The sequence below is a fragment of the Sebastes fasciatus genome, chromosome 16 (assembly GCF_043250625.1).
Source record: "Sebastes fasciatus isolate fSebFas1 chromosome 16, fSebFas1.pri, whole genome shotgun sequence".
NCBI classification, from domain to species: domain Eukaryota; kingdom Metazoa; phylum Chordata; class Actinopteri; order Perciformes; family Sebastidae; genus Sebastes; species Sebastes fasciatus.
Window position 1 is genome coordinate 10534195 of NC_133810.1, and position 15635 is coordinate 10549829.

Sequence of the window (15635 nt, forward strand, 5' to 3'; positions counted from 1 at the left end):
GCACTATTATGCTATTTTATTATCATTATATCAGTGACATAAAATGGACTTAAAATGACTATAGTATATAGTATATAAAACAGTATAAAATGACAGTAGACATATTGTTTATCGCAATTATTTCCAGTACAATATATCATCTAACAAAATTTGCTATCATGACAGGTCTAAGCGTCAGACTTCAGGAGCGAGAGACCGAATCAAACCAAAACTGCAATCAAATTGCTCTTTCAGTATGGAGCAGAATATATATATAATGTATCATAAAATATAGATTCAAGTTGTATTTGAAAAAGCACAAAAGACAGCACATGAAATTGGGCTCCTGTATGAAGTTTGAAAACATAAAAAATATCTGAAAAATTTCATGAAAAATAGTTGAATGTGAATGTAGTCACTGACAAATGTGTGAGTGTACTCGAGTTCGTGGGATCACACACATGCGAGAGTCGAGTAAATACACAAAGTCAAAGTTCATCTTCTCAGCATTAACTCTGACCGTTTCTTTAGTGCTGCTGAAAGTCAACAACGTGTCCTCAAGGAGACAGCAGGGACGTAAATCTGGACTTCCCCTGAGGTTCTAATCTTTGTTTTCTCTCATTTTCCTTCCCTCTTATAAAATTGAATAAGGTAGCAGCGCTTTCTCTACTTCAGTCTGGGGACGGGAGTGAGGAAGGAGGAGGCAAACAAAGAGAGGGAGAGGAGGAGGGACAGTAAAGACAATGTGTATGAAAAGAGTGAACAACGGAGGAGAGACGAGGAGAATCCTGCCAAAAACAACAGGCCTTCGGAGAAAACCTGCTTCTCCTGCTGGATCTAACAGGCCTTTTCCTCATTCCAACACTCACTGCTTGTTATTGCACTTTTCACTGTAGCCTCAGTGGGGCCGGTTTAGGGTCACCACACCCACCCAGTTAGAGAGCAGAGTCAGCCCAAACACAGCCAAAACTCTGTTAAGATGGGCAGGACACTATTTTGTCTAAACATGCTCGATTTTGTTGGGCTTTTCGGTCTTGCAGCGAGAAGAGGACGGAGAATATGTAAAAGGAGTAGTTTCAAATTTCGGGAGATGAGAAAATTGACACCACTCATGTCGGTACGCTAAATATAAAGCCAAAGTCAACATTTGATGAGCTTAGGTGATCATTAAGACTGAAAGCAGGGAGGAAACAGCAAGCCTAACTCTTCCAAATATGAAAGGGATAATGTGCAGCAAGCCGGTCATTGTTGTGAAATAAACCCCGACAGCGCGATGCGAAGCCGAAGGGGTCTTATATCGCCGTGAAGGGTTTATTTCACAACAATGACCCGCTAGCTGTACATTATCCTGTTTATTACACGGCTACTTACTTTAGCTAATAGCTAAATAACTAGAGCATTCACTCTTTTTGCAATAGAAAGCTAAGGCTTCGGTCTTTCGCGTTATTATGCTGAACACTTGTGATGACATCAATACATTACGTTAAGTTATGTGCAGTACAAAATGTGGTGAAAGGCATGGTGGCGCCCAAGTATTGACCCCGTAATGGCCGCAGGAGATCCATGTTTGCATGATCCTGTTTAAATCTATTTAAAATATGCTAAGCATTCATTCTTTTTGCAGCAGAAAGCTAAGGATTAACATAATGAAACTGTCAACACCTTTGCAGTCTGCTCATAAAAATGAAAATATGTCAAAAACTAAAAAATTTACAAAGTTCAAATAATGTTAGTTGTGTTGAGAAATATTTTGTTTATGTTTCTACATTCAGAGTTGTTTAGGAAAAATAATATGTGTGTTTATTTATTAAAAATTTGATGAAAACATATTTGTTTTTTCTTCTTTTCTGACACAATTTCAATACTTTTATCAATTATTATGATTTGTTGACTTAGATGGCATCTTAGTTTAGGTTGTACAGATTTGAGGGATATGAAGCATATGAAGATACTCCCAAGAAATGACATCACAATAAGCAAAAATACCACTGTAGGATCTGGCGGACCATTTTCTATTGCAGAGTTCAGAGGGTTAATCTGGGGCTGTACAGTAGTTACACAACATAACTCCCCTAAAACCACAAGCTGTTGCTTCTACACCTCTTCTATCATTAAAAAGGAAACAGCATGTCTGTAAACACAGGAAACTGTTACTGCCCAACTATCCGACTTTGAAACCAAAACAATAACGTGTGGTGTGTTCAACTACTAAACCGACCCCACTGTGGCTATTTAAGGAAGTGGAATGTCTGTGTTTAACTGCGATGTGATTGGTTTGCTTCGATGCCGAGATCAGAGTTGTGAAATTTCTCTTCATTGATGTTTAGTCAGAGAAGAGACATGAAGTGCTCATCACTTCTACAGCATGTCTGCAGGTTAAGACTGACTGGTAAATCTTCTAAATAACGAAAAATTATTTTTAGTGTTTTACATTAATTTCTATTAGTGTGCATCTATGGGTGGAAGAAAAACAAAAACACATACCTCTGCCACCTCGGCCTCGTCCCCGGCCTCTTCCTCTCCCACGTCCGCGACCTCTGAACCCTCCGCGGAACGGCGCTCCTTCGCTCTTCACGCTGGACACCTCGTCGTGGTCGTCACGCCACTCCCGCTCATACTTTTGACTGTGCCAGTCTGCGGGGAAACCAACAACCTTCCCGTCAGCGCACATACATACTGGACTAGTAGAACAAAACTAATATCAAATGGAGTTTGCAGAATTGGCTGCAGGATTATTACCGTTTTTAATCAGATGAAGGATACGTTTAACTTGAAATCTTATGCATACCAACAGATCAAAAGTCCTCTTAGCTGCCACTAACACATTTCATTTCCTCGGTGAATATAAGAAACCAAGTTATTTATACTGTACATTTAAATAACTGAGCTATCAAAGCAGAAGTAGCAGGAGCACGCACAGATCTCTCCACATCCTGCTGCCGAGTCATGCACACCGTCTCAACCAGCTAAAAGCAGTAATGTCGGCTGATAGATCCGCACCAACAGATACGGGCAAATCCAGTACAAAGTAAAATCTGCTGTCACATGTCAAACTGAAACTGATAACTCCTGGCATTTAAAGCTTCATGTTAAACCAGCTGGGTAGGATTTCTTCGTGTCACTTCAAATTCATTTTCAGATACTTTTCTGTAACTCTCGTTTGCACCAACATTCACTGCCTGTCACCTGCAGCGAGTAACCTGAGCAGACTAACCTCGGAGGTCGTTCCTGGCGTTGGGAGGCAGACGCGGGTTTTCGTTCTGTCTGCTGTTGTTCCTGGAGGCCGAGCGCTCCCTGGGACCCTCGGACTTCACCTCGATCATCAGGGGAACCCATTTCTGCTTGTTTCCTGTTTGTAACGACAGGAAGAGGCGACGCAGTTAGAAAACATTTTGGCCTTAATTCCTCTTTTAATTCCGAGAGGTGTCTGCAAGAATCACCATAATATTCTCATTAAATGTTTTTTATAGGGCTGTCAAAAGATTAAAATATGTAATAGTAATTAATTGCATGATTGTCCGTAGTTAATCACAATAATTTCAAATGAATCGCATTTTTTTATCTGTTCAAAATGTATCTTAAAGAGAGATTTGTCAAGTATTTAATACTCTTATCAACATGGGTAGAAAGTAGAAATCAAATGCCAACTGTTGGATTAAATAGTGAAAATAAATAGGTCAAACCTGTATAATCATCACTACTTTTGAAAATGAAAAGAAACCCAGTTTGCCTTCAGGATACAGCAACTAGTAGATTCCAGTTCCACCAGTTTAACAGGATGTTTGGGATACTACAGTACCTCTGTATACTTTATACGTCATTAGCTGCTTCTCATAACTTTCATGATGACAAACTGATCATTACTGCGGATTCCTTTACTGGTGAAACAGCAGAAAGGCTGCTGCAGTACCTCCGCTGGCCAGCAGGGCGCATCAGTGGTCTGCTGTTTAAAGCAACATCTGGCTCTAGGGGGGTTTGTGTGGATGTGTGGGTGAGTGTGTGACAGATAAAGCAACGGGAGAGAGGAAATGACGGCCAGTTTTAAGTGACGTGGCCCTGTGTCTATCAGCTGACTGAGGAGGTAAGGGAAGGAGAAGGAGGTAGGGTAGGAGGGAGAGAATAAAGGAGAAAAGAAGAAGAGTATGGACCTGCAGATTACACTGTGGCCACATCATGTGAAATACAGTTAGAATATTATCAGAACGAGCTCACTACACTTTATACAGCAACAGATCTCTTGACAGCAGCAATGTGGGAAACCAGTTTGTGAAACAGAAAGATGACCGACCAAAATATTGGACCAACAGCCACATTTATTGATTGTTTGTGCGTTTAATCGAGCTCTGGCTCTCTCAAAGTGAACATTAAAAGGACAGCCCAACACCCCCAATACTAAAATTTGTCTGCGGCAACCAATTCAGAGTTTAAATGTGGCTTAATCTGCCTTGTTTAAGTGATTTTTGTTGTGTTTATTTGCTTCGATGCTGAGATCAGAGTTGTGAAAATTCTCTTCATTGATGTTTAGTCAGAGAAGAGACATGAATTTCTCATCACCTCTACAGCACGTCTGCACTTAAAGTCTGACTGATGCGTCTCCATGCGACGCAAGATTTGATTTCATTGTTTTTAAATAGAACTTAAACTTGATATTAAAATATATAGAAGGTATGTGCTTATAGACCCTTTCAGAAAACACATAATCACCTTTTGTATGTTAGTATTGTTTCAGAAAATAAGAAAGGCTGATGGCAACCAGAGAGAGACAGGAAGTCCCCCCACAACAAACCACTTTCTGGGTACATTGAGGGTAATCATGTTGTGCGAGAGTCAGAAAACACTCGCTGTCTGGCTGCCTGGTGGAGTTTAAACCTTTTATTGTTGCCTAAACTGCAACCAGTCATCACAAACTTCCACTCAGACATCTGCTGTAGGCTCACATTTAAAAAAAGGAAGCTGTATTCAACTTCAAGTGCAAACTCCTTGCATTTTAAAACGGACCTATTTGGATTATTACAATAAGGAAACGTTTAACTGTCATTAAAAAATCTTAACTCGGCATATTTTGCACTCCCATTACAGTCCCATGTTGCTGTATTTTAAGTTGAATGTGAGTTAACATGGTAGCTATCGATCAATGTTAACATGTTAAGGTTTAATGTGAGACATGCCAGCCTGTTTGGATGCTAACATTAGCACGTGCTACTGTTTAGTATTCATCGATTTGCTTCGTAAGCGTGCTAACATATTCACCTTTTTTCTTAGGTCCGTTCTTCTGGGAATCGTCGTCGCCGTTCTTCTCCTCTCCGGAGTCGTCCGACTTGGCCTTCAGGTTCTCCTTGCTCTCCTCGTTGCTCTCCCTCTTCTCCTTCGACTCCTTCGACTCCTTCGACTCCTTCTTGACGACCGTCGTCTTCTTGGGAGCCTGGAGAGGAAAACAGGTTCAGACATTTAGAAAAGAGCTGCAGAAACGGTTCGGTCCATCAAAAGGAGACTGAAGACCTATTCAAACAAGGTAAGAGTTATAGAGGATTTTGTGGCATCACATTTTTACAGGACATGAAATTGGCTGAAATTGGAGCCACAAATACAATGTCACATGCCCACATATTCACATTGTTATTTTCTGATTTAGCAAAATGGAATCTGAGCTAAAAAACAAATATTTTGTTGGTTAAACATGCACAAGATTACAGTCAAGACAATAGACTGCTCGCTTAGCCCCTCCCCCGAGCAGTGACTGCCCAATCCTAGTTTAGCAACGTAACTAGCAGGCACTATATAGCCCCTTTTCAACCGCAGGAACTCTCCCCTACCCTTCACACATTTTGAGGAACGTGTTGCGTTTCGACCAAGCCCCCAGGAAGACAGACGGTCGTTGATCCCAACTTTCGTAGTGGCCAAACGGCGGTACTGCAGCTTCCGTGTCCGTCACATGATGCCATTGGGCCCAAAAATACTTTTTCCCATAGACTTACATTTGGAAAGAGACGTCTGTAACTCAGCAGATCTAATAGCCCTTATTTAAATCATTAGGTTTTAAAGTTGTAAAACGCACTAATAGCCGAATCTAGAGTTATTTCCCTTCCGCCGTTCATGCCGTGACGACGGCGTGATGTTGAGACCCCGTGACCGAATCATGTGACCGAGCGGACGCTACTGCGCATGCTCCATACGCCCAAGATCCGGGGAACTTTTCCAGTCGGAAGTCGAGCCATTTAGGCTTCAAGCGCCACTGAGCAACTATCAACTAGAGATGAGAAGCTGTCGTGTCTACGTCTGTGAAAATCAAAGGCAGATTGTTTAAAAAATTACCAGTAATTTTGAGTGGTAAATCTGCATAGCAACAGTAACTAGGGGAGGAGAGGGTGGCTAAGTGAGCAGTCGACTGCTGAAAATGCCCGGATGTTTCTTTGGAAATATCATAATTAGAGCATATATAACACTGGAAAATATAACCACATTCATTTATATATTCTACTAATACACAAGAGACACTCATAACACCAAATGTAACATGAATACATAAATCCAAAGGTTAGATTTGAAAAAAAAGAGCAATTTAGTACACCATACCCAACAATCTAGCTTGTGGAATAAAGTGGCATTAGTACATAAATACATTTTGCATTCAGAATGGAAAGTTTTATATTCAAATCAAACAGTTTGACAAAAGCATTTTATCCATTCGGGACACGATAAAAGTGACCGGGACAAAGCAGACTTTGCATTGTGGTTTAGAGGTTTCTGTATCTCGTCTTTAGTTCGGTCTCATCGTAATGGTCGACTGCAGCAGAGCAACACGAGTTCAACCACTGTCCACCAGTAACACAGTAACGGACACAGGGTAGTTCACCACACATGAATTGCCTTTTGCTGGTTATCTTTTTCTCACAGAGCCAGTATCGGAGTTTATTCAAATCAAACAGCTACGGCAGCTCAGCTATCAGCAGCACACACACACACACATATCTGCAAAGTTTGACACTCCTGAGGGGTTTGCATAGGAGCCATGCAAAGCGTTTGTCTCAAGTCGAGTAAGTAACTAACGAGAGGTTCGACACATTTAAAGCCCCAAACCATTCAGTCCACATACACAACGTGACATGCTTAGCCTTCAAGGTATCATATCGCAAACTAATCTAATCACACTGAACTCAAAGACCCACTGCAAGCATGCAGAGTAGTTCTTAACATTGTTAACAGTGAGTTTCACCAAACAGCAAACAGCAAAAGGAGGCACAAGCAAGTCTGTTGTGCAAATTATCACCTTTATGAAATGAACCAGTGTTAAAATGATTGCGATTCGACTTTAGAAAGTCGAAAGGAACGCAAAGGAATTGTACTTAACACAGGCTTCTGATCCTTGCCCTCTTTACTTTGGGTTGCTTCCAGGGTTAATAGTGTGTGTAATGACATGTTAGGGTTTTTACTTTAATGCTCTTTAATACTTTCCACTTAAGATGCGAAAGAGGATCCACCCAAGCTACTTTTAAAACTGTCTGCGGAACCAACAATCACATTTTATGTTGTTTAATTCAGGCACTTTATTTGTATTATTCCCAAAACTGTCTCTGCAAAATGTGTGTATTGTGTAAGGACCTTTTCAGACTTTTCTTTTTTTCTGTTAAAGTGATGCCTTTCTGTCATTAAAACATATATATATATATGTAAATGTTTGTTATGGCGTTATTCAAGCATGATATGACAGATACAGAAAGAGCCTCAGCGCTTGCGTGATACATACTTCGACACACCCGTTTCATCATTTGCTAGATAGTGAATCTTGCAGCCTATTTATAATGTCTGACTAATGACTAATCTAATTCCTAATTGATCCCATGCTGTATTTTAAGTGCTGGACGTTCAAAACAAAAATAAATGGAGGAAGTGCTGGTTTGATTGTTGTTGTTGTTGTACAAGGATGTCTTGGTTTGTTTTTACCTTTTCTGTCCCACGCTGTGAGAGCAAAGGATCATTTTTACACACTGATTTGACATGAGAAGAATTTCTTCTACAATTTAAAAATTGGTGCATTCGGAGCATTTCCTCCTTTATCAAACTGGTGTAATATTGCCATCACATTTACGTGATACGGTGCGAGTCTAAGAGGGGCTTTAGAGTAGCAGGAGAATGCTATTGTTCTTTAAAAAGGCACAAAGCCCAAAAAATGTTAAATGTAGATGAAGGTTTAGACTGAGGTTTAGACATAGTTGGAGCTTTAAGCATTGTATCAAATGGTGAAATGATCCCAAATCTAGATTAACTGGTTCCTAAACCATCAGCCAAGAGGGGATTATGGAAATGCTGACAGACACCGAACCAGCATATCAAAACCTGCAGTAACTTAAAAGTCAAACTGAAATTAATATTTTAGTTTTTAAATTTTTTTTGACCTATGTGCACTTATTTGGCCAAAAATGTAATAACTAAAAATAAGAAATTTAAATTGTACTTATTTTTCTGCAGTGACATCACCCCCTATATATTGATATTCTCTGGTGGTGAAGTCTTGGTACCAGCTGACAATATCAGTACTATATCAGTTATTTGATTGGTGTAATATCTGTGTGAGTGGGAACTAAAATATCTCTTTATATTACTTCAATTCCAACAAGCCAACAGACAGTTAACCAGCTAGGGGGTCAACAGTGTTACCTGTTGCTTCGTCCCATCTTCATCATCATCTAAACCCATGGTAGGCTAACTAGCTTTCACTTTCTGAGTGGAATACAAACTTAGTGATGCGTCCTCCCACATGTTGACTGTTGTAAAGTGACAGTTTGATGAAATCCAAATTTCAGTTTGACTTTAAGCAGGCTTTATGACATTGTTTGATTGTTTCTTTCTTTGTGTGGTGTTGAATTTTTTAGGTTTGTTTGTTTTGTTCATAAGTAGGTAGGCAGGCTGCAGGTTTCACAGGCTGCAGGTTGAACTTACAGTGCATCTCCACGAGTCTCTGACCTGCCTGACAGTCGGGGGGCAGGACACGGTCCGTGTCACTGCCTCGATCTGAACAGAGGGAGGGAAGAGGAGTTTAGAGAAGACAATGAGGTGGACCATGATGTACAGACACACACACAAACACTCACACTCATACTGTATGTGAAAACACTAAGCTTGCTTGTAGGACAAAGCGCCACTGCTAATTGGAGAGTCTTAAACCTTCAATGTTTGGGGACTTTTTCAGGCCCTAAAGTGAACTAACAGTCCTTCCAAGCCCCTGACGTTATGGGGGGAATAAAAAAAGCAACGTAATAATTGCCTCTTTAAAAGCTCTTCTGTGTTGTGGCGCTCTGCTCCAACAACATGAGGGCAATACGCTTCTTCCTGTTGCCATCAAACACAATGAAAATGCCAAATGGATGCTGCACAAGCTGTGGATAATGAGAAGCATCTGCTGCGTCTACAGTCCACTAAGCTCCCTCTGGGTTTTATAAAGTACATCCCATATCATCATCTCAGTGGCTAAATGGCTAATGTTGTGTCATTACATGAAGACAGACTTTTTTTTTTTTTTGCTTTGGGTTCTGCACAGATGGGAATAAGAGCCGGTTATTTTTAGTGAGGACAGAGAGGTGTGAAATGACGGCAACGAGCCATTAGATTAGACGACAGTCTTTAAAGCTCAGGTGTGAGTGTGTTTTCTGATTCAGTAGAGACATGTGGTGTAACGGCTGAGGAGATGTCGACAGTAATGCTGAGATCAGAGGGATGCAGATTAATTCTTCTTCTTTCACCACACGACACTTTCACCACCAGAAATAAAAAAGACTCCTGAACAGTACTGCAGTATAAACCACCAACCAAACACTAGAAACCAACATTACACTGACACTCTGGACACAAAACAGACAAAATGAGGTGATGACGACACGACAAACACACAAAAGCTGAAGCCACAGACTGTGGGCTGAACACACGCCATGTGTTCATATGTGACGTTTTTCCATGGGGATTGCGGGGAAGAGGGGCTCTTACTTATGGGTGGTAGGGATTTCACAGTTCACAGTTACAAAATCAATGTAGAAGTTTTACCACAGCACCTCTAAACTCTAAAGCACAACCCTGCAATCAAGAACCACTCCTTTATCTAATTTCAGTGTCTATTTCCCAGCTTCGACAATCAGAGGCATTCAGCGACTGATTTACAGCTTTAAATGTTGCGTGGTGGACAGTGAACTGCAGCCCCCTAAGAATAGCAGCACTCATCCAGGGGTGGTTTATTGAAGGGGGATCCCTAAAAGGACATCCCTTCCCAGGCCTTCACCGTCTAAAAGCTCCACCCCCCCCTCCCCACCTACGATTCCTGCCACCGGAGACGCCGGTTATTCCTGGCTCTGATGATGTGACCCACATTTTACTGCTCGGGGACGTGCAGCTCGCCCTCATGTTCACTCAGACCTGGCTGCCTAAAATAGGGGAGGTTAGCGGGGTCGATCTCCCGCTGACACACTATCGCCCAGAGATCCGAAATAGAAAAGGGCTCGGCGGGGTGAGCGACTGCTGCTGCTACTGTAAGGCGACACAAATTAGACGCATCCCCTGTCGGACCAACAGCTGTAGGTGACGAGAGAATAAGTATAAAGGTGAAGGAGGTTGGTATGCTGGATGTGTGGTGAAGGGGGCTATGGACACTTCAGCTGAGCAGGTCTAGGTCTCTGTATGTAGCGACAGTCGTCGGCTGAGACCATTTCTTTTGATTTCTCACTTTTTTCTGGTCAAGTTTTTCCTGGGTCTGGAAGTTGGAAAGGCCATGTACAATGAGGAACCAACGGTCTGCAATTAATTGTTTTCTTTATGGATTAATCTGTCATTAATCGACTACTCGTTTGGTCTAGAAAAATATCCAAAATAAGAGTGAAAAATGCCACATCACAAGCCCAAGATGACATCTTCAAATGTCTTGATTGTTCAACCAACAAAAAAAACCTAAAGGTGTTCAATTAATTATCAAAGGAGAGACAGAAAAGCCACAAATCCTCACAAATGAGAAGCTGAGAAAAGGAATGTTTGGCAAAACAAATGTATACCTAATTCCCAGTGCCAGTGTGTGCGCGTGCGTTTGCTCAAGGCGTTTCATTCAACATTTTCTGGTCTTCTGATTGGATGAAATACCCAGCATCTATGTATATATGGAATATACCTGATGGTATACTTCAATATACCTGAAATGTCGTAAATAATAAATATACCTAACGCAAGCAAGACAGCAGACGAGAGTTTTTTCTTTTTTATCCATTTAACAGATATTTTTTTGTTATAATCCCTTCTGGTCCAGGGCTGCAGGATTTTGAAAAAACATCTAATTGCGATTATTTTGACTGATATTGCGATTGCAATTTTAACAAATACTGCGTTTTGAAAATTGCAGTAGGCCATAATGTGACATCAATAAAATGTTGATTAATTGTGCAACCCTACTGGATTTTTCTAAATTTCTGAATTCTTCCTCAATTTCTGATCATCTTTTTTACAATTTCCATAAAAAGATTTCAGAGTTGGATCATTTTGCCTGATCCCTACTTTGAGGTCAGCCGTCTTTGTTTTGCCTCCCAAGTGTCCAAGAGGTCCTGCCATGGTGGTGAGCTTAGACTAACTTAAAAAAAAATAAGCATGCAGTCCTGAGGACACAGAGTCGGGCCAGCCGAGGCAGACTGCTCTGTCTGGACGTGCTGTTTAGCTGCTGTGTAATTACAGCCACAACCACTAAAATACCTATTGTAGAAAACTACACACATCCACTACAGCAAAGTGTGACAGGACAAGCTGAGCTGCTCCTTCTGATTGGTTGGTGAATATTATAATTTGGGACTTGAAACTACTGAGATTCTCTTTTTATAAACACATTGTCACTCATGTTGAATTAGTCTTTTAAAGCTTTCTGTTCACCTGTATCTCTTAACAACCAGGTAACGGAGACAAATTCCTTTCTGCCCTTCCCGTTTGCTGTCATTATAAAAAAAGCAGATCCCTCTGTGTTCTTTTCTGGGGGTTTTTTCAAATGCCAACGCCCAACGCTTATTATCACATGCACACAAAATAAAATACCAACAAACTTCTTCGATCTCAGGCTCCTTTAACACTGCTCAAACAAATATGTATACAGGAAAAATGCACAAGTAAAAATGGGAATCTAAAAGGAGCTCGAGACACGGCAGCCGTCTTCTCCGCCATCTAACAAAAGATACAGCAAATATTAAATGGTTCAGTGGTCCGAGTCCCTAACAGACACCACCCCTCATCTCATCAGTGTGTCCTCTACACTGTACATCTACCCACCTGTGATTCAACACTCCTCAAACAAACAACAACACCCACCTGCATGTCTTTAGTCGCGATCTCTCCAGGAGTCGGCCAGCTGTTGGCGTCGCCAAAATCTCCAACCTGAGCAACACATTAAAAAAAAAAAAAAAAAAGCTGAGTTAGTGTCACAGGTATCTGGTGAACTGAGATGTTAGAGCAGGCTATCCGTGACTCAAAGATCACACCTTCAGTGTGGATATTACAGGGTCAAATGAGGATTTTACAGCTTTACTGCACTCGACTACAACAACAGACAGAAGTAAAAACAGTTACATGAGTGCAAACAAAAGATTATCTTCTGAGGAAAGTCTGTTACACGGCTGCACGTTCACATTGTCATTGGTTTTGCACATTTCTCCTCTGTTTGCACCACATACTAAACACCAAAACAAACATCCCATTAGACCTACCTCTGTGGGCATTTTTAAAGAAACCTTTAGACATATCTTTTTACTTAAGGTGCCTCGTCATTTATTGCCTTATTTTTTAAGTCTTAATCATTGGTTTTCATATTATTTATATCTCTTCTGCCTATTTATTGAACTGACCTTTATGTATTTTACTAATTTTATTGTTTATTGTAGTTTTGCAAAATTCTATTTATTGATTATTTTCTGTTTGTTTTAATCTTGCACTGTGAAGCACTTTGGGCTGCATGTTTGTATGATTGTTGTGCTATATAAATAAAGTTGAGTTGAGTATATCAACAAACTCAAATATCTGCATGACACCTGGTGAAAACCTCTCCATGACATAGAAGGAAAAAACACGACTCAATTTTCTTTACATACGTACACAAACAACGGAGCAGGTTTACTCATGTCTCAGGTGTAAAATCATGTGCACAAACCTTTCTTTCTTTAATCTTTAGCCATATGTTGCCTTTAATTTGTCAATTTCTGTCTTTTGTTGCTGCAACACTGCACTTATGCTGGGTGTCATAAAGGTTTGTGATGCGGGTGTGGTTAACAACCCTGGAGTACAACAGCAGAGTGACTGCAATCAACAGGTAGGAAGTTGTGAATGAAATGCTTTGGGGAGAGTTCGTCTGCTCGTCATTGGCTCACCAGGAACTTACATTTGCATTCCAGGAAGTGTGAAGGGAGGTTTACACACAGCTAGAGGCATGACAGACAAATACCAGCACTGTGACTGACTGCACATACCTCCACTGAGCGCTGAAGAAGCTCTGAACTAAAGACGCTCTGTTTGAATTGGCCCAGAACTGAATTACATAAATAAATACATTTAAAGGGTATGGTCTTATATTGTCATTACACCGTGTTTTAAACCAACTCTGTAATCATGCAACCGCCTTGATGACATGAGTCAGACATGTGAGTCTTTCCCCTCTTGAACATCCATCCCATCTGACTTGAATGCGGCATTACGCTGCCTTGGAGGGAACCCTGCAGGCACCAACCAGAGCAAAGGAAGCTACTCTAACCTCCTCTGCATGATTTTCAGAAGAAAAAAAAAACATTTATTCTGCATTTTCATTTCTAATTAATATTCTCCAAAAATACTAGAAGTTAATATTAGGGCTGTCAATTGATTGAAATACTTAAATTGCATGATTGTCCATAATTAATCACGACTAATGATCAAAATGTACCTTAAATGGAGATTTGTCAAGAATTAAATACTCTAATCAACATGGGAGTGGACAAATGTGTTTGCTTTTTGCAAATGTATGTATATATTTATTACTGGAAATCAATTAACAACACAAAACAATGCAAATATTGTCCAGAAACCCTCACAGGTACTGCTTTAGCATAAAAAATATGCTCAAATCATAACACGGCAACCTCAAGCTCAACAACAGCTGTCAGTGTGTCAGTGTGCTGACTTGACTATGACTTGCCCCAAACTGCATGTGATTATCATAAAGTGGGCATGTCTGTAAAGGGGAGACTCGTGGGTACCCATAGAACCAATTTTCATTCACATATCTTGAGGTCAGAGGTCAAGGGACCCCTTTGAAAATGGCCATGACAGTTTGTCCTCGGCAAAATTTAGTGCAAGTTTGGAGTGTTATTTAACCTCCTTCCTGACAAGCTAGTATGACATGGTTGGCACCAATGGATTCCTTAGGTTTTGTAGTTTCATATGATGCCAGTATCATAGCATCAGTCACTCTAGCATTAAAGTCAGCCCGCTACAACCTAAAAATCGCAAGTTAGGTTAATGCGTTATTATCATGTTAACTTTGACAGACCTACTTCAATGGAGCATTATTGAATATAGATACAGTATAATGTCATTATTGTTGATATCCACCAATATTTTCTCACACAGGCATACAGACACACACACACACAGAACATTACCTTTCCTCCACGTCTGGGTTTGGGCGGGTTCCCTGCTCTCACCACCTTGGCGGGGCCGGTAGACTCTGTGGAAACACATCAAGATGGTCGACATTACAACCGGCTCTGCATACATGAACACAGATCATCTAAAAAGTAGCTGGCAACAGCAACGAACGGAGAGGAAAGCAGGAACACTTAGTTGGAATTTTGTCTAAAAAATGAAGATCAAACACAAAGAGTATTGTTTTCCGGTCTATCCCATATGTACCGACTTGCTTGTCTCAGTTTAATTCGTCTTTTATTAACTTTTCCACTACTTCTCTTATCTACCTGTGGTGGATTCACTCTCAATAAATCATCTGCCTTTCTTTGGCTGTTTCCCCTGATCTCCTTTGCTCAACATGCAGCTGTGGCATCATTTTCAGATCAACTGAACTAAAACAGCAGCAACCAGCAGACACTAGTACCATCTTTGTTATAACCAGGTAGAACAACAACAACAGAAACTCATTTCAACTAAACAAAACACAGAATGTGCAAAACCACAGTGATACTACATAAGAGCATGTCAACCAGCAGCATCACAGACTGGGAAAACTGGGAAACTCATGAAGGAAATGTGCAGAAACACATCAGTGGCGCCAAACAGAAGAAACCGACAGTCATCAAGAAGAAGAAATCAGTCTGGTGGATGAAAGAAATGCATTCATGGAAGTACTTTATAATGCAATTCCATTAAAGAATGATTTAGAGCGATTTATCGACTAATTATTTAGTCTATAAATGTCACAAAATAGTGTAAAAAGCCCAATGCAAGCCAATGTTCCCAGATCCCAATGTGACACCTATAAATTAATTGGTATGTCTGACCAACAATCCAAACCACAAAGATATTCAATTTACAATGATATGAAACTACGAGAGAAAAACATTTCAGAAGCTGGAAACAGCAAATGTTATCCTTTAAACATGACAAACGATTAAAGAACTTGTTCATTAATCGACTGATCAGTTCAGCACTAAAATGATCCAATAAGC

General features: G+C 40.5%; 1 protein-coding gene across 5 annotated transcripts in view; it reads right to left on the reverse strand.

Moving 5' to 3' along the window:
- larp1 (La ribonucleoprotein 1, translational regulator) overlaps window positions 1-15635 on the reverse strand; it is a 53185-nt gene that overhangs the window by 11828 nt on the left and 25722 nt on the right. For 3 of the 5 annotated variants that reach the window (XM_074610980.1, XM_074610978.1, XM_074610983.1), the window contains exons 2-7: window positions 14616-14680; window positions 12298-12363; window positions 8917-8988; window positions 5230-5401; window positions 3194-3328; window positions 2464-2613 (exon numbers count right to left, since the gene is read on the reverse strand). In XM_074610980.1, the coding sequence (XP_074467081.1) occupies window positions 2464-2613; window positions 3194-3328; window positions 5230-5401; window positions 8917-8988; window positions 12298-12363; window positions 14616-14680 (660 nt within the window). Of the gene's footprint in view, window positions 1-2463; window positions 2614-3193; window positions 3329-5229; window positions 5402-8916; window positions 8989-12288; window positions 12364-14615; window positions 14681-15635 lie in introns of all 5 variants that reach the window. The other 2 variants (XM_074610981.1, XM_074610982.1) reach the window with 2 other exon arrangements.